Source organism: Leptosomus discolor, chromosome 6 (assembly GCF_034619465.1).
Source record: "Leptosomus discolor isolate bLepDis1 chromosome 6, bLepDis1.hap2, whole genome shotgun sequence".
Classification (NCBI taxonomy): domain Eukaryota; kingdom Metazoa; phylum Chordata; class Aves; order Leptosomiformes; family Leptosomidae; genus Leptosomus; species Leptosomus discolor.
Genome location: NC_141396.1, coordinates 41,879,194 through 41,899,388, shown reverse-complemented (window position 1 = coordinate 41,899,388; position 20,195 = coordinate 41,879,194). Strand labels below are relative to the sequence as shown.

General features: G+C 37.6%; 1 protein-coding gene across 2 annotated transcripts in view; it reads right to left on the bottom strand.

Moving 5' to 3' along the window:
* The window catches only part of KRIT1 (KRIT1 ankyrin repeat containing), a 22,157-nt gene extending 1,962 nt beyond the window's left edge, over positions 1-20,195 (bottom strand). For both annotated transcript variants that reach the window (XM_086467440.1, XM_009953003.2), the window contains exons 1-15: positions 19,856-20,195; positions 19,257-19,416; positions 17,759-17,851; positions 16,578-16,707; positions 14,268-14,511; positions 13,847-13,962; positions 13,273-13,416; positions 12,009-12,165; positions 11,630-11,737; positions 9,828-9,984; positions 7,387-7,538; positions 5,143-5,309; positions 2,926-3,013; positions 994-1,200; positions 571-687 (exon numbers count right to left, since the gene is read on the bottom strand). In XM_086467440.1, the coding sequence (XP_086323566.1) occupies positions 571-687; positions 994-1,200; positions 2,926-3,013; positions 5,143-5,309; positions 7,387-7,538; positions 9,828-9,984; positions 11,630-11,737; positions 12,009-12,165; positions 13,273-13,416; positions 13,847-13,962; positions 14,268-14,511; positions 16,578-16,707; positions 17,759-17,851; positions 19,257-19,416; positions 19,856-19,957 (2,142 nt within the window). In that variant the 5' untranslated portion in view covers positions 19,958-20,195. The remainder of the gene's footprint in view (positions 1-570; positions 688-993; positions 1,201-2,925; positions 3,014-5,142; positions 5,310-7,386; positions 7,539-9,827; positions 9,985-11,629; positions 11,738-12,008; positions 12,166-13,272; positions 13,417-13,846; positions 13,963-14,267; positions 14,512-16,577; positions 16,708-17,758; positions 17,852-19,256; positions 19,417-19,855) is intronic.

The following is a 20,195-nucleotide window of genomic DNA, read 5'->3' as shown; positions in this document are numbered from 1 at the left end:
CTACTGTCAAAGCATGCAGGATACTCACAGCTGTAATTTTGTAACAACACATGCTAACACGGCGTATCACCACTGATGCAGACTACAGGTAAAATAAGCATTTTCCATCAGACACCCACCAACACTATCACAAGCTGCTGGTAGCAATTGCAGTGAAGTTGCTTTCTAACACTGCCTTCATAGATCCCCAGTTTTATCCAATCTCAAGCGCCGCTAGTTTTGATAGCAAAGTTACCAGCTCTAACTCTGTGATTTCATCACATTTGGAATTATCCATAAGAGTCTGACGAATTGGGCACACGCAACAAACAGTTTCAATTAAAAAAAAAAGTTTACCCTAATGATCACAGATACGTTTTATGTATTTTGAACCCTAAAGGCTTCACATGCTAGGAAAACCAGCAAACATTATGAAATACTAAAAAGAAAGTTTTAAGATCACTTTTGTGGGGACTTTGCTTGGGCTTCTTTTATACTGTACAAGGGTGGTCAATCACAAGAGAGAAGAGGCGCATGTCCAGTTTAGGAAAAAACAACTGAACATAAAGTAAGAAAAATGACAATGCTTACCTGTTTGGTATGCACAATAAAGCTCATTTTGTTTTCCAGACTGTGGATTTGAAAACATGTATCTCCATCTCCCAACTGCCACATAAAGCAACCATACTTTAGGCTGAGGAGTAAAGCCTACAATGAAATGTAGGAAACTGCCACTCAGAAACTATTCTCCACAATTACAAACTGAACTTCCCTTCGTTCACTTAGACAGGATTCTGACTTAGAACAGTATGTCCCACAATCTAGTTGTAGGTTATAAAGTAGTAAAGAGGAAAAATACAAGGCTTTCTATTAGTAGTGCCTTATAAAGATCTTAAAATCTTTGAAATCTTCACAGTCAACTTTAACTGAACAGTCAGATGTGAAATGACTACTAGCACAAAGAGTTTAAGAGAACAGAATTACAGTTATCACTGGCAGTTCACTTAAGCTGACCTTTGTTTCCATGTTGAGGAGGTGCAGCCCTTTTACATTTACTCCTACATACACTTTGATGACTTTATGGCTACTTGAACTTGCTTTGGTGAATATCTGTCCTGTGAAAAAAGCTGCTCCGTAGGTTGGAATTTCCCAGCAATTCTGCAAGAACATGCGCTGAAGGTGATGCATCTCTTTACTTACACCTTCACTGCTGCTGAGATTCTAGAAATAAAAGAACAACGGCAATCAACAAGTCTTCCCAAATACTTGTGGTTATTTGAAGAAAATCCACTATTTAGTGGAATTCCTACTAAACGAGTATCCCAAAGTACTTTCCCAGCAACCGTCCTCCTACATCGAAATTAAACCCTAGAGCCAAAGAAAAGCTCAAAAGCCGAAAGAGACTGAGACAGAAAGCAGATACCTGAATGAGCCTCAGAAACCTGAACGACAGACACCTAATCTCTGTAAGGCCCCACAGTTTTGCCTCTCAGAAGCACATCGGACTCATCAGGGATAAGCAGCTATGAACTCATCTGACACTACATGCATCACAATCCTTAAAACTAAGCATTCTTCCTCCTTTAAGGGGTCCAATCCAGTCAGGCATGGAAAGATGAGCAAGTATCTTCCCCCAAAAAACATGGACTTTTTTTTTCTTTTCTAAGAAAAAAAAGAGGTGCAGATTTCTTTTTAGTGGAGCCTTCATCCAGAATGAGACAAGCTTCTGTTTGTTCTTCTTCAGTGGAGTGACACAGTCACAATGACATATTGCTAGAACGCTCCTGCCTCAAAATAGACTATGTAAAGTACCCCAACCAACAAAAAACTTGGCTGGGCCACACACGAGGTGAGAAGGCACAGGCATGAGAGAGAAGACAAGTCTTCAACAGTTAGGGGGCCATGATGGTGGGTGTGGTGGATGGGACCAACCTCTTTGCATACACACCCTGCATTACAGCTTAAATGAATTCTACACAGCCATCTTAAAAATTTAAAATATATTAATATCTTTGGAAAGAAAGACTGTAACTCATTTCCCCTTCCCCCTTACCCCATCCCCCAAAATAATGGCCTAAGAGCAGAACTCAGGAAAGCTATGCTCATTCTTACGTATTATCTGACCCAAGAAAGAGTAGAAGCTACTCTGCTATGCCCTCTGCTATGCCACAGTCTTAGAAAAACCACCATTATCCCCTCCTTCGTCTGTACTGGAAAGAACAGGAATGACCTGCTGGTTTCTGACAAAAAAGGTGTAGGCACCAAAACAAAGTTTATGATTGAATAACCTCATCATAAAAGAGGGGCAAGGCCTGAAAACATTCCCTGGGTGCCTCTCCAGTGTTTCCTGGCAGCTACCTTTAGTGATGCGTGTCAGCCACTACGGTTCTCCCTTTGACATGCCTCACTTTTTCCACCACTTTTTATGAAGTTCACAAACTTAATCTTCAGGTGCCTCTGACGCCGTTTGGAATCCACAGCCCTCAGTTAGATGTCTTTCACAGAAGCAGTCCACGTTTAAAAATCCTGCTCAATTAACTGCTCTAGTCAAAGGAGTTTGTGTGTGCACGCATGCGGGCATCAGCAGCACTATCAGATCCCCAACATACAAGTTACGCTGGCAAAAAGGACTTGTGGATCTATCGCTACAAGCAGATGCGAAAATACGTCAGAGCGGATTTTTTTACATGTATGCCTGAATTGCCAGTATCCCCACTACACAGTTAAGAGTGAAGATCAATGAACAGATGACAAATATATTTACTTCTAACAAACGGATCAACTGCAACTGTACAAGAAAAACAGCATTCCAACAACCTTTTCAAAAAATTCAGAACATATGTATTTCTAGCTTTATATACCAGTGTTTTTGTTCATTAACTGCCAACCAAACAGTCAAAAAATGTTTAAGACAAGATTTTTCTGCTATTTCATTATTTATCTCACCTTGTATTCATGAAGTATCCTGTTTGTCCAATGAGGAGCTTTACTTTTTAGTTTAGTGATTGGTACAATAGATTTAAGATTTTCTTCACTAAGAAACAAAACAGAAAAAAAGTTTTTCTTCACTACACGAAGTAAGGCGAAAGAACAATTTGTATCTTCAAGTCACACGCTGAGCTAGACGTCAGCTCCTACTCTATGTTGTCTCATCAGGTGAGAAGCTTTCCTGAAATGTAAGCTAAGGCTTCTTAAGATTCATTTTAATTCTCAGTTAATGGAGATCCAGCTTTGTGTTATACACTTTGTGCCACGCATCACGGACCTGGCAGGGAAACAGTAGCAGCAGAACACATGACTCTTACTTGATAACAGATGGGTTTAGTGAATTCCAGTGTGGAAGCCAAAATCACATATGGACAGCCACTTAAGCCAGAATCTCCCACACTCAGAAGAAATGACAGCTTAGAGATACTCTTCCCTTCACAGCTGTACTCAGCACCACCAAGGACTTGGCCCAGTTAATTTCCACATGAAAGTTGCATATTACATGACATGGAAATGAAACAATTTATACAAAATGCCTTTTTAAAAAAACTCAAAACACAGCAAAGAAAAAAACACTAAAAGGAAGCCCTTACTAGTCTGCTTTTATGCCCAGTTACGATAGTCTCAAAAACCTAGTCATGCAACCAACTTTGTCATTTTTAAACTTCGTTTGTCAGTAACTGCACATATGATCTACCAAGCAAAAAACCCTGCTCAGGACAATGTGTCCGGATCTAAGGTCAAGGATAGTCTCATACAAACAACAGCCTGGATATATTTTTCAAATGACCAGTCTTTTAATAAGCATTTATATGTATATAAATTTATAAGCATATAAATCTCTTCATCTGTCTGAAGAAGAACTATTTGAGGTATTTTCCAACATCTTCATTTGAATATGGATGAAAAGCATGCCCAAATGCCCAAGAGGCTCTTTATCTGCACTAAACTGTCTTTCCAAGTAGTCCTGTCTATAGTCAAACACTTCCATTGAGCAGGATCAGCTCAGAACCATGTTGCTGATTTGCCTCGGCATGGACAGGAACACTGCCCTGCAACTGCTGGGGTTCAGCAGGGTGTAGTTTCATACTAAACCCAGCTGTGTTTAACTGCACACTGCTGCAGGAGGGCAGTCCCACTTAAACCCAGTTCTCCTGACACTCCATCTACCAACTGTGTGACATCAGGACAAGATGGGTCAGCAGCTGAACTTACTGAAGACCCCACCCAAACATTTTCTCATCAGTGAGCTCATTCACCTAGCCTACTCTGTAATGGCACAGTCTCTGCATCTCCCAGAAGGAAGAGAATGAACAAGCGCAGTCAGCACAGCCCGCCCTTTCAGAGGCAGCCCACACTTAACTCAGAGTAACTGTAGCAGAAAACGCACCCTGGTTTAATGATGGTGGAGAACACAACCAAAAAAAGGCAAGCCAAGACAGCTCAACTGATGCTGTGAGTGAGAGGAGATGAGAAGTATAGTAGCATTCCCGAACAGCACAGCTGCTGTTCCATGAATGAACTGAGGTGGAGATGGTAGGGGTGGAGTGAAGGTGCACACAATAGCAAACTGGAATCCTGATGGGCTCAGATACTGATGAAATGTACGTCAGAGGAATAAGCCATATATCAGAACAGCTCAGCTACTGTTGTGCTGGCAAGCAGAGAGAAAAGCACCATCTGGAAGAGCCCTACCAGTGCTACTTTTCTGAACAATTTAGTATAGCAGTTCCCATACAAATGAGAGAACAGAAATAGTATCTCTGCATGGTCTGTCCTCTTCAAAGAGGGAGGAAAGCCAGTCCCAGAAGTTGGTCTAACTGGACATAGCAGCAAGTTTCTTCAGCATTGTCCAAAGCCTCAGTCCTGTCAAAACCCTTCACTCACATCAATACTGTTACTCATTTTGGTATTATTCTATCTGAGTATAGACTTACAGAAAACAGAACCTCCACCTGCCTGGGACTGCAATAATTAAGATTCATATATTTTTCAGAGCCCATGCCCAGCTTCTATTAACGCTACAAGGGTTATGCGATTACTCTGAATCAGAGCTCAGTGATGGAGAAAAATAAGAAATATGTCATACCTCACATTCGAGAGTTCCATAGTAAGTGCTATCTAAAAATACTTAATCTAAAACCATAATTACAAGCTTTAAACACACATACTTACTTTAGAAAGCCCTGTTTATGTTTCTTGCTCTCATAATTTCCATAGACTATTTGCAGAAGCAGACTTGCCAGTGTGATCAGCTTGGCATCAGGTGATGTATAGAAACCCTTCAGTAAATTATATCTGGCTTCATCAAAAAGGATAAGAATAGCTAATGGATCCTCAATCTGTTAAAAAGATTTAAAGAATATAATTTCTTTGTAAAATAAAATTAGCTTAGAAACTATAAATACATTCTCTCACCAATTCAGAGACAGAAGACAAAGGTGTGATCATGACTGAAGCATACATTTTTGTAATGCTTTGTAATAGAAAAAATGACATATTTTCATTGACTTAATTCAACACTTCACTGATCTAACACACTTACAAATTAAAGGTCACTACCATACCATGCCCAATCAAAAGGTTCACAGAAATACTGACATCTCTGGGTTTTTTCCCCTCATGAATCCATTCTGAATAATGTTTCAATAATCCCATTGAAATGGATTAAATATCTGAAAAATCATGGCACAAAGAAGAGAAAGAAAATTGGGCAGGTTGTTTTCAGCTGTATGACAATCAGACAGAGACTGAGGCACACAGATTTATGACGAACCAAACTGGCAGGAAGGTGAGAAATGAGAGAGAGGAGAGAGAATGTGCAGGAAGGCAAGAAGAAGGGAGAGAGGACAAAACCTGAGACTCAATCATTACAGAAAAGGAGAGATGTCCGGTTTAAATAAGTTTGGAAATTACTACAGTCATTAAACACATGAGTGTTGATGGTCAAAGTGTTCTTACTCTGATGATTTCATGCTATCACTTCCAAGTTGTGGTGGTGCAGACCCCCGCCTTGGGCCGCATCGCAATGTCGGCACCAGCCATTATGTTCTTGTTTAATTGCAAAATGCAGTGGGCTGGGGCAACCCGGTACTTTCTGACCTTGCCTAAAGACGCAGGAGTTGAAGCATTTCGGTCCCTTCCCGTCCTGGGTGCCAGCACAGCAAGCTGGGGTAATCAGGCACTCCCTAAACACACCGGGAAGTCCTGCTGCCTGGGAAATGCACCCGCAACCCCTCCTGCCTGGATCACAGCCCACTCTGAAGAATGCCAAGATTGTCTGACAAGAATAATGGCCACAATGAAATGACTGACCAAAGTCAATCATCTTGCAAACCTATAAACACCGATCCTAAGTGAGGCCCCTTGGAGCTCTCTGGGATCACAGCAGGCTGTGTCTTGCCATCTGCCCCTGAGCTGGGACACCTCTCAGGCCAGACTCTGACCATCCACTGGTAAAGCTGATGAAGGAAAAGACTGACTGCCTGCAAAGGCAGACAAAGGGAAAAACCACACCTCTGCAAAGGCCAACATAGGGAAAGACCGTCCGCTTGTAAAAGTTGGACGAACGGAGATGTGTGCAATTCACTATAATTAGGTTTCGTAAAATCCTAAAGATCATTGGGTACCAAAATTTACTACAATCTGCAGAAAGAAAACATCTTAATCAGAGGTTAGCCTCTCTATCTGTATGTGTGATTTGTTTAGAAACTTTGCTGAATCCTTATCTAAAACACTGCATTGAGTATAATGGATTGTTAGTTATTGACTGATTATGCACTGCTATATAATCATGTAGCCCAACCTTACGGTTTACTGTGACAGCGTTAATGGATTTTAAGCTCCTGCTATCTTCAAGTTATATAGGACCCACAATACTATGTTAAATCACTACGACTGAAATCCCTGGACCCAAATCCCCTTAGACGTGAACCACTGACCAAGTCTGGGACTAAGGGTGGATCTAGCTGTACCTAGATTCCTCTCTGAGAAGGAGTTTAGAGAGCAAGAGGGTCCATTCTGAACCTCGTGAGTTAATGGGAGGATTTCCTTAACCCCTTTCACTCCCAATCTCTGTCTAAAATCATTCCACCCCAAGTCGATATTTCTCCGTGTGCTTCTCTCAAAATCAGTCCAGCCCAACCCCAAGTCGATTTACCTTTGTATATTTCTCCCATGTAATAAGAGTGAACCTCACCATCAAAACTGAACCTTGATAAATCTCTGTTAAACTTTGCTAAATTCCATCAAATTCATTAAACTTTGTCAAATTATCATTCTACCTCAATAAAACATATTGTTGCTTTCCTATTCTGAATAAGGTGCATTCCACCCATTCCATGGCAAGCAGGATCCTAAATCAAGATTTTGTTACAAATTATTTAAGTGAAACCACTCCTTCATGACACAAGTGCAGACCTTTTTTTCTATTTCCAGTGGAAGTCTCACATCTCTCCTCAGGAAAAGTTGTGAAGTTTCCCTTTGAGGATCCAAGTTTGTCAGTTCAGTGAATATTTCAGGCCAATCTCGAATATGCTGCAAAGGCTTGTGATATGGCTTCAGCTGGAGGCCTGAAAAATAACAGGTTTTGGTTATAAATAAACAAGCAGCATAACCTAGCACACATATATCATTAAATGCTGCACCAAAACCAGAGTATCTGAAACCGAGGACTCGTTAACAAACATTTTCCACTATGTTTTCTAAACTGCTATATATAAAAGGTTTTGGAAACACGGATTTTGACAAAACTGTCTGAATTAATTCACTAAATGCAGTAGTGATGAAACTTTGTTATTTTCACCTTCTCAAGAGTGAAGTGGTGTTTAAAAATTGAATGGAATACCAAGATGGACCTTAAAAACCCACAATAATAAAATATTAGAGACTGTTGTCTCAATTATTATGGGAGAAAGACAAAGTCAAATAATCTTATTGCTGACAGAAAAGTACAGATACAGCTTATCTTACAAACTTATTTGCCATTTTTGGATATATACAAGCCATAAACTTTTCAGAACAGACATTCTTTTTTTTTTAATCTGTAAAACATCTTGGTTCTTAACAGGCTAGTCATTCAATGAGCAGACATGTTCTCCTGTCTATATGAGAACTGAGAATACAGAGCTTCTGACTACAGTTCTGCTGTGTACTAGAATACCTGTGGTTCTGCTCATTCCCGTATCCTGCCTGTCCTTGTGGTTATTACTGCTTGGCTGTTTGCTAGTAGTGAGGAACTAGAAGGCTATATCTGCCCCATCCTCAGTGCCCTGGCTTTTACAGTGTGACATTTGACATTATATTTAAAACTTCGAAGGACATGTTATAGTGCGACATCTTTTCACTGTGAATAATCTGCTCACGCAACTTGTTCACCCTACATTCAAACACAGGAAAACGTCATACTTCCTACAAACAAGACAACTATGGTCTTTACAGTTGTAGACAACAAACTGCAAGAAATACATTTTATAATGAAACTTGTCCATTAGTTGTTTGAAGCTGTAAATCAGAAGCTGACCTACTTTCAAACTTAAGCTAAATATCTCGAGAATTACTTGTTTTTAAACAAACAATGTATCAGTGAGCTCTTCCCCTCAAATGCAATCAATGATTTGAGTAAACCATGACATACATATTTAGAAAAGGCACAAGCTGCAAGACTTCAACACTCAAATACTTCCCTCTCTCCCAGACGTTAACATCTATGTTTGAGGGTTACAGCAGCCATGTGGTATACAGGAAAGTAAAAAGTCAAATGGCATGACACTGGGAGAAAAAGATTAAAAAAGAACAGATTTCCTGCAATATTTCTAGATTAAAAAAAAAAAAAAAAAGGAACGAATGCCACTTCAGTGGAAGTTTAACATCAGTAAACAAAATTTTAAATGCAAGGCTTCTCTGTTAATACTACTGTCAACACGGTAGCCTCCCAGGCCTGAATTGTGCTTTGTAAACCCATTATGATGTGTCCCATAGCCGTCTTGCTGCAGCAGTTACATTTTCTAACAAAACACATCACAATCATTGACTCTTTTGTGGTTCTATTTATCTTTTGCTACATATCTCAGACTACAACTATAATACACTTTTTATTTAGCTCAGAAATATGAAAAAAATACATCAAATGTAGTAACGACATTTTGCATCAGAACTCCTTCCCATCAAATATATCTGCAAACGTGTTTATCAAAAATCCTTTCAGTGCAAAACACATGAAAATTTATAATAATTAAAGGACCTAATGAAAAAACATTAAATCAGCTTTAATTACTAGATTTAAATAGATTAAACATTACTAAAAAGAACTACATGCATCCAATTTCAGATACTCTGGGAATAAAAAATACCACTAAAATTGAGGTAAGTTGACAGTAAGGGCTATGACAGCAAAGGTGCCCTATAACAGAAAGGGAATCTGGACTAGCCTCATCCTCCTAGATGAAATATATTCTAGATGCTACAGTGATACAGGGTCAGACCTACTGGGGGTACCCAAAATGATGGCTAGAATGGACAAGCTCTCCATAGCTCTGAAAGCACAGTTTGTAAAGGCTGGCAGTTGATCTACTGGAGGAAAGCTTAAGCAGAGGAAATAGAAAAGTTGGTCTCATTCCTTATGGAAAAGGTATAAAGAATGAGACCTACAGCAATTATGGAGTCTCTGGAAGGGGCAAAGTATATTAACAGGCAGCCTAGATACAAACTAACTCCTCAGAAATGGCTTTTAAAAGCTGATAGAAACAGTCAGAGAGCATGTTTCCTATTTTCCTAAGAAAGTATTATTTGTTTCTAAAGGGAAGCGGAAATAAAAAAGCTATGATAAACTCTCAGGTATAACGATCTTCCTTGTTACTTACTGAGGTTCTCAGAACAGATCCAGATAGTGAAGTACTGCTGAGTTTCTTGAGACAAACGCATCCCCTCCATTATCTGCTGTACAGTAGTATTGTTTCCATGTTTCAACTCAACAGAGCGGTATGACCCATCCATACGATAAATTCGTGCCTTTTCATACTACATAAAAATTTAAACATATTAGACAAAGAGCTTGTTAAAATCCTTTCTGTTGGTGCTTCTGAAGAGAAAAGCAATTTTACCGTAACTCAGCAACATCCACACTGTTCAGAACAATAAAACCACACAACTCCTACACATTAACTACTTGTCAAAACTGCTTCTTTCATGTCCTATGCAAGTTCTTACACTGCGCTTTCACCACAGTAAATACATGAAAGATCTTACTAGTATTTTGAGGACTTCACTTCTGTTGAACTCAAAGGCAAGTAGGCATTTAAAAGTTCCCTGAGGGATCTAGGCTCAACCGCCTACGCATATCCCAAAACATCCACCTCACTATTACTGGCAGGTTATGAATTATTCCTTATCAGCCCATACTACAAAGACTGATTTTTCAGAGGGAAGCACGACCCTTTACAGAGATCCCAGTACATAAGAATACAATCTCACTAAGGTCTTTTAGCATTTCTTTAATATTACTACTAATAAATCATTTTTCCCCTTCAGAACTCACAGAGCTTTCACTGAACTGCATGTGGGCCCAGAGTATGCCTCCTGAAAGACTTAAAGCACAGACACTGAAGTCATAAACCAGTGAAACTTATAGTGTTCATCTCTGTAACAGGTTGAAAGCTTCAGCTGCTTAAATAAAAAAGATGCAGGAATTCGTTATTTCCCTTCTTCAAATCTACTCGGTCATCAAGAACCAAGACATCAATCTTAAAAACTTCTGGGAAAAAAAAAAAGATTAATGCCTTGGAAAATGACAATTGACTGAAAAAGGCTGGAATGGAAAACATCAGCCTATTTTTGCTGCAGTAGTCACTGTGACTCTTATTGCAGTAATTTCTATCATTATTTTTTAAAGTTAATGTATTAATTCAATAGTAATAAGTGACAACATAGTATCATCTACTACGCTGTGAAATCTACTTAAAATGTGTGCGTTAGTCTTTTAGCATCATTAGACACACATCTGCCATTTGACCAACCGCATAATAAGATCCCTAAAATAAAGGGGGTCAATTCCCTCATGAAGTATTTTGGAAGATTTCCTCATACAGAGTGAAATGAAGATAATTTAAAAGATCTTGAAAAGCTGACAGATTTACTGCCACCTACCTACAGAGATACAAGTAGCATCTGAAACTGAAGAAAAGAAACAAGTAGTTTTATATCATTTGGCTAATTTTAAATCTACTTCAGGATGAGAGGAATCGCATCGTAAATTCTGGTTACTATCCTGGCTAGATCTTCACTGACTGCCAAGGAAGCCTACACTGACTAGCTGATGTAAAGCCTATTTTGTAGAAGCCTACATTTAGCCAACTGAATGCTCCTGTTTATCAACATATAAGATGACAATGCATAAAGAAAGTTAATGGTTATATGAGCAAAAGTAGACATAAAATTGGTAGCTAATGTGATGCTCCTACAAACAAATCACAACATCACATTTAAAGTCTTACAAATATTTCTTGAGCTATACATAGACAGAAACATAGATATTTGTCAATATTTACTCTAACAATTTCAGTATACTGCACATTTCCAACAACAGCTATAAATGAGCTTAGCTCTTCTACATGTTTATGCACAAATTAAATACAAACTTTAACTTATTTAGAAAATACATTCATACGGGTTTATTTATGGCTTCCTTCAGCAGTTTCACAGTTTCTTCCCACTCATTTTGTTTGTTCTCTTCACAGACATTCAGTGGAGATCTTCCTTGTTGATCAGTAATGTGCTACAAACATAAACGAACACTGATAACACATTTTTTTCACTGGAGACAGGTAAACATTTACATATTTTCTTGAGATAATTAAAATCCTTGATCCTAGGGTTCAAACATCTAACTGATATACAATGGGAAAAGTAGAGGTAATGAAAAATATTTAATAATTTTCCAACAGGATCATTGTGTTTACACATTGTGATCCACACACAAAATATTTCACATGTACAACTAGAAACTGTTGCTAAAACTGCTTTTTCTATACACAAACAGAACTTACTCTGTCAATTTCTGGATGATTTAACAGGATTTGTACTATTTCAGCATGCCCACCTCCAGCAGCAAAGTGAAGAGGAGAGCTGAGTTGGCCGTTCAAAAGATTTGGATTGCATTTCCCTTTCTCCAACAGCATTCGAGTGGCTTCAACTTTTCCATACCTGCAGACAGGTTTAAAGCAGAACAGACCCAGCAAATGTAAAAGAAAGTATTTTTTCAGATAGTCCTAAATATGGGAAAGTATATTTCCATGCTCAAGAGTTTTTAGCTTTGAAATGACACCAAAGACAGTGGAACATTAATGAAGTTTGTAGAAATGAGTATCAGTTCTGTACTTCTTTGGTGGTAACCATTGGTCTAGTAACCATTTACTGGATTCATTACAGACACATCGAACCTCACTTTAAACTAGCTAAGTTTGGGAGTTGTAGCAATTCAGCCATGGCCAAACAGAGCTCAGCCTTGCCTGAAAAAAAAAAAAAAATAAACTGTGTGAGAATCAGAGTAAAGCTTCTGGTTGTCATGCAGATGGATCCTGAGGACTCAAACCTCACACTGATAACTGGTAAATCTTGCATATACTGCTTGTGAAAACTTTCTGACAAACACTAAAAATCAAATAAGATTTTTTTTTTTTATAATCGAGTTTGATTTTCATGTTATTCAATAAATACAGACACTACTATAAATACAGAAGACTAACTTGCATAAAGACAAAACAAAAGCATTTTTATAACAACTGAGGAAAGCTCTTCAGCCCTTACAGATTAAATCATCACAAAATTTTAGTCAAACAAGCTGACCTCTGTAGGTCACCTAGTGCAGCTTCCAACTCAAAGCTTGACCATCACCAACATGTGCTCAGCTCAGCTACTGCTATGCTGTAAAACTGCTCACAGCCTTTAACCAACAAAGACTGCAAAAGCGACCACAGTAAACTAGACCCAGTGTTTCCAACAGGAATTAGAACAGATGCTTCAGGACAGATATAAGAACATAAGAGGCAATAGACAAATGTTTGATGACATGATCTCCACACCTGGTCTCCACTGAAACCATTCAGAGTGAAATTAACCCAAAACCTGAAACTATCTTTCTCTTCACTTAGGTTAATGCTAACATGTATCAGAGTCAAAGTGTAAAAAGCCTAGAGCTTTTTTGATTTCTCATGTTTGAGTCTCTATGATAAATTATATAAATGATTAGTGCTGCATAATCTTCATAGCAAGAACGTATTTGATTGGTAAAACTATATTCATTTGACTCACCAGCATGCATAATGGATAGGTGCCCAGTGGTCACTATCTAACTGATTAACAGAAAACTTTTTATCCAGAAGGTGGCTTAGTAAATCAGAGTCGCCTTCACAAGCACTGCGGTGAAGAGGGAAATCATCTACCCACTGGTGTTCCCTATGAATTGAAAGGGGAAACAGGAGGAAAACACAGTTCAGAAATACTTCGATAGTTGAGAACATTGACTTTTTTTAAATTACTAACTTAGCACTAACTGTAGATCTACACGAAGAATAAAGATGAAGCTCATGTAGATAAAACACGCCAGTATTCATACAACTAGTAATTTAGTGATGCAGTAGTCAAGCCACAGCTGTATTCATTATACTAAGAAATGCTTCTGTAATGTTTACAACTTAAACCTTTCTTGGTCTGTCCTTTAATTGCCATGTTTCAGTACTTAGAGACTTCAAATAGAGTTTTTTTAAAAATATATATATTTATACAGGAAAGCCCTAAGTAACAGGAATTTCATTCTGACCAAGTCTACCAAGCAATATAACAAAACAAAATTATCCGTTAATGAAAAAGGAATGTAATATAATACTTGTCCTCTGTGACACTGCTCATGCTACGTTGCCACTTTTCTCTTTTAGGAATCTGAATCTTTGAATAGTCTGGGGCTCCAAGGCCAAAGTATGGATTTATTACCACTTTGTCAACCTGTGAAGACATAATTTAAACACAACTGAAAAAATATCTTACTGCGATTTGGCTAAACAATCCCTCGTCCAGGCCAGGTATTCTCTTGAAACAAAAGAACATTACAGTAAGGCAGTAACATTTTGTAATTGAAGAGAATGATGTTCAAATCTGAGGATTTGAAAAACCATTTAGCAGTAAGTGTCCAATAAAGAAATCTGATTATATGAAACATAAAGCACACACTCCTATCAAATACATGAACAAATTGCAACATGAAAATGTATGTATGCCTCAGAAATATAAAATTCAAATATAGTTCTTACCCTGTTGGTATACTGAAGGTCAGAGCCAAACAAAGGATTATAGACACACACATCTGCTTTCTCCAATGCCAGCATTTTACTCTTTATTTCCAGGGCAGTATAACCCATGTGTAACGAGCTCTCTGTTTGACCAGGTTCTATAGCATAGGCAGGGTTTATTACGTTTGTTTTAATTCTCTCTAGAGGAGATGGTCTGAACAAAGCTGGGATGGAGTGAGACTGGGTGTGCCGTTCATCCAACCACCTGCAGGAGAGAATGGGCAAGTAACTAATTTTCAGGTAGAAAGTGACTATTTTGGCCATGCCTGTCCATTACTTTGTTTGATTAAGGGTTGCATGTATGATAATCACACATTTTAATTAAAAATTAATTTTAATTATAACATGTACAGCCAATTTTATAGCACTAAATTAATCCCCAAACATGAACTTTTTTAACCAAATACAGTTAAGCAAACACTTGCTCAAACACGTTTCCTGCGGATGCAAACTCTCAAAGAAAAGGAAATTATAAGGTAAGAGGAACATTGGTTATAGCCAAAACACTTAACCACACCAACACTCACAATTTCATTTAATTTCAGTTTATCAGTATTACTACTCTCAACATACAAATTTTGAAACGTAAAGCAGTTTGTTTAAGGGTGAGCTAAAGTTTCACTATTTGTACTGACTTAAGCCTTCTAACTCCTGTGTTTCATTAGGGAGAGGTGAGAAAAGGCAAAAAATCAGAAGGTACTTGGATAGTTTCCAAATGCCAAGGCTCTTTCACACAGGCTACCACCTGCCTTTTCACAAAGTTGTGCTGAAGGTTATTCTCTCCTATGCGCACCCCTACTGACAGCATAGAAGGGCTTTAGAGCCCTCTTACTCTGAGCTGGAGAGGAAAGTCAGCCCTGTACACCTGCTGCACTTTTTCCTGCCACATATGCAATGTAACACAGGGCTCAGGGATTTTTTAATAAATATATTTCCACCAAATTGCAAAATGATTTTAGTGTTACGTTGAATGGGACACATGTTAACTAAGAGTCTAAAGCCAGGTTTGTATTTAAGGTTTCTGCACATACTTTCTTGCAAGCTGAAATAAACACGTACTTTTACAAAATACAATAAATTCTGGTTAGTGATTTAGCCATTGAAGAAAGGAACTATAGATCCACTGACAGACCGCTTGGATCTTGTCTGTCCCAGAACCCTGTGTAAGGATGGCAGAACATGGCCTGCAGTTCAACGCATATGCTGAGGCCAGGACTTTTACGTCCCAGATCCAAGCTATCATGTGCTGCAAAAGCCGTACTCATAGTCCTGCTGGGAAGGAGGACTGTAAAATGGTGATCATTGTGCTATAAACACTCTCTTGCCTCTCCGAGGTATTTTCAGGCATTTTCTCTGAACAGTTGGCAGATAAATTAGTTACGGTAGTTTGAACCTTTGAAAAGTGTTGTTTCAGATGACCGACATAAAGCACAATCAATATTGTCTACTATACTTCCAGGTTTCTCTCACAACTGTAAGGCCGGTAAAACATCTTAAGCAGAGCTTAAGAGTCTGAAGGCACTCATTAAGCAGCAAATAAATATAACAACTGGCACAACGGTGCACTTGAAAAATACTATGACTCTACTGATGAACTGTAAAAACCCTACACAGGGAACCTTTTTAGGTAATATCCTGTAACTTATAACTTTTCATGTCAGCCAAGAGTTTCACCTAACTTTATTAATGCAAGTAAGTTCATACGTAAGTAGGTCCACTATTTGTTTGTTAAAGGTATATTAAAAAAAAAAAAGACCAAAAAACTTATTCATTTTTCAAATTACTATAAACCTGGCTAAACAACTAATCACCTTTCTGAAAGTTCATTCCCTACTGCAAATAAATTTGTATGGCTGGGGAATATGCACTCCTTTTGTAAATGTGGGTTAATTTAAATGCAAATCATAACGGTATACAACTAACAGGATATTTTTACTACACCCTGGCAAATACTCTTAGAGATGGCAATTATGGCACTCACAGAAGATTAATCGTATTTCATATAATTTTACAGAATCTTCACTGTGAGAAAGAACTTCCAAAAAGCCACCTGATTTAGATAAACACACCATTCTAAAGTTTGCAAAAGATTTTTTAAGATTTAGAAATATGTTCCCAAGATTTCAGTTTCTGACAAATGTGAAGAAAATAACATGGTATCACAATGATTTCCTTCTTAATCACAAGAATGCTATAAAAACTATGTGCTACATCTAGAAATTTTCTTGTGTAACTTCTATTTGAATGTATTTTACTGATGGCATTTCTTACTTATCCAAGGCAATTAACATTCTTGCAGTAAGCGTAGCAAAATGGGTGCTGGATTCACTGCAGACCCTCATGATGTCTTGTAAACAGTAGAACACAGGGCATCCAGGACTGTATGCATATTTTGTATTATCTAAAAAGGAAACATACTCTGAAGACACACCAATGAGAAGAAGAATCATCTTTTCCCTTCTGCATCTTTTGTAGTTACATTCCAAACTAATTGAGAGCATAATCTTACTTTAGACTAGAGTAACTGATTTTTTCTCAAATGCTAATTGATAGAAATGACACACAATCCTGATGTAAAAATTCACAACTCAACAGGGTAGCCTTAAAAACCTTAAAGTGTTGAGTTACAATTCCATCAGCGTGATCAGCTTCATCTAAGGAATTAATATTAAACGTATACTGTTGCCAGAAAAAAAGAACAGGACCCAGGACTAGAAGAAGTATCTATTGCTATTGGTAACCCCACAATCGTTTTTATTTGATAGTTTTTATCCTTAAGGCCTATCAGTAAGGCAAAAATGAAGGTGCTTCCCCAAAAGCACACAGACATTTACTTCAGGCTTTTTTTGAAAATACTTTCCTGATGTAATTTACTTTGCTTTCTAAAGACTTTATTCACCATTCCTTATTCAAACAAAATTGTTTACAGACTTCAATAAGCATTCTTCTGTGAGTAAACAACATTGAACTGAATAGGATGTCTTACACTTGCATTCAGTAAATTCTATACAAGTTAATGCATATGTTTTGAAATATAACCAAGTGAATAAATACAGCCCAAATAAAACAGAACTGTGCTATCACTACAGAAACAAAGGCAATACATTAAAACCAAGGGTTTTTCCTTAAGTTTAAGTAACTTTCCCCAGTTTTAAAGTACTTAGGTTTCCATCTGAACGTAACTTTTAATGTTTAAATACAAAAATTATCATATAAAATAATAATGTTTAATGTTTTAATGTTTAAATGTTAATAATGTTTAAATAATGTTTTTTTCCTTAAGTTTAAGTAACTTTTTCCAGTTTTAAAGCACTTAGGTTTCCACCTGAACGTAACTTTTAATGTTTAAATACAGAAAAGCCATGTAGCATATTCATAAAAATGCTTAATAAACCCTCAGCTGAACTTCTGCTAAAATGGGTGCAACTATCCAAAATTATGCTCAACATTACCTTTCACAACAGTTGGAACAATGTAAAGTGACGCCTCCTGGCCTGCCTTCTCTCCATCAAGAGGAAACTTCTTCATTAACACTACACGCTTTCCTAGCACAGTATTAAAAAACCAAAAATAATTAACCAACAAAACAACCAACCAAATAAAACAATCTAGTATTGGCTATCTGAAAGCTTACCCGACAACCTTCCTAATTTCTAGGAAGAAAAACCTGTGATTATTATGAGTGATAATCTAAAACAAACTAAGAAATTCTAAATAAATATGAAAAAAATAAAGAGCACAAATACGTATATATCCATTAACATGAAAAATTACATGACTGTACCTCTCTTTTCATAGCAACTTTTCTATAGCCCTGATTTTTCATAGCATTCACCCCCCAAACCACCTAGCTCTGTGTTAGAAAAGGTTCTTTTTGAAACAGGAAAGCACAGCGGCATGCTACATGCCATATTAGGGTGAATGCTTTATTCATGTAGTGGTAGGACAGTATTTTCCATGTTATCCTCCCTTCTACCCCTACAGAATTCAGCATTTCATTTGCTTTTCTGACCTTGGCTGCATATCTTAACAGTGGCCACACTAAGCTGGGCATATTAACGCTTGGGCCCTCTGTCAGTGTCAATGTAAAACTCTCTAAACAGCGTAAGACAGTTTTTGTTTTTACTGGGCATTCCTCTATGTGTATTAATGCTATTATGGTATTTCATGTTTGCTGCTCAACTAGCTTTGTTAAGTCCATCTAACTCCAGTTATTGCCATCCGCAACACCTTACCATCCAGCCAGCGATCCCTTTTCTAAATTGTCAGCACTGCATCGTCATGTCTGCACTGACAACCTTTCCAGTATAACCTCACTTACAAAGCAGAGATGAGGTACGCACCAAAAAAAGTGCTTTAGTCAGTACAGTTTATACCAATCTGGACATGAAGCTTGCTGGCCAAAACCACTTTTGTCAGCACAAGTGTGAGGTTGTTTGCTAGACCAGCTATGCAACTACAATGAAAAAGAAAATGTACTAATCAAATTATATCTGTGATACAGTTATGCCAGAAATAATTTTTCATGTAGATCTTGTCTACTGAACAATGTTGGCTTTAGAACGCTTTACAAGTGATCAATCCACTAGTCCAAGTCAAGTTTTAGCTGAAATTACAGGTAAAAAACCCATTCCAATCTGATTTACCAGAAGTTTAGCTATAAATCTCAATTCGAGGTGAAGAAGTAGTACAGACAGGCAAAGTTCCACTTAATAAATACCTTTTAGCAAGCATTTTATAGCGTTGGAAGGTAAAGGGAAACAAAGGTAAATTAAAGGTTTTAGCTGTATAGTTGGCCTGGATTTTTTTCATGAAACTCTAAACAAACCTTCTTCTTTTAAAACTAACTTAAACTAATTTCGTGCTTTTGCACAACCTCTCTGTGCCTATTTAATTTAAAAAATATTTTTATAGAGCTATTGACAATAAATCACATTAAAACATTTGTACCTTTAATACCCTGATTGGCTGGTGAAATTGGTTTGGTGGCTTCTAATACATAATCCAAGATGCCCTGGGTTATCTCGGTGCCTCCCTGCAGTTTAGTTTCCAACAAAACTTTCTTTCTTTTTTTCTTTTGGCCTTCAATGGGAACTTCAAGCAACAAAATCTTTCAAACAACAATGAAACCAAATGAGTTTAAGCACAAGTAAAACAAGTACAGGACACTTTTTTGTTATTTTATTTATCATACCACTGTAAAAGCAGTAACAAAATTCTGGAAGTACTGAATGTGGAGGAGCAGGATGGCAAAGTCAGAACGACCTCCGTAACAGTGAGGTTAAAGAGAATAAGACCAAGCTCCACCCTTGCCCTGAACAGCCCGCAGGGCAGAAGGCCCTGAAATGCCATGACACACACCGATATTACAAAACCATAAAGTGTTCAGGTACCATAAGGATGGGACAATGTATAGTAGATATATGACGTACATAGGCATTATTTAAGCAATGTTATTGTCATGTTTTCTCTTCTGCTATATTATTACGTATTTACTACTTATTATTTTTAAAATTTTTAATAAATTAAAAAAAAAAAAAGTATTTTACTTCATAGGATTTAGCTCGATATTCCCGAGAATTCAGGCTAGCAGTGTTTTTTGGACGAATCACAGCAACATATGCATCTCCAACGTTTTCTGGGTTTCCCATCTCCCCTTACTTGATCACTGGAAACAATAAACAGGAAGTAAAGGTTCAGCTGAAAAAAATAATCCAACAGCATGCTGAACTTCAGGATGCAGTAATTATATTCACCGATTCTTTGTGTTATTGTTTGTTCTTTAGCTGAAGAAATTCCAACGGCTGATACAATTCTGCTTCCTTTTTGCGAAAGGGGAAAATCTTACATCACATAGACTTAATACAAATAATCTTGGTCCCTAACGCA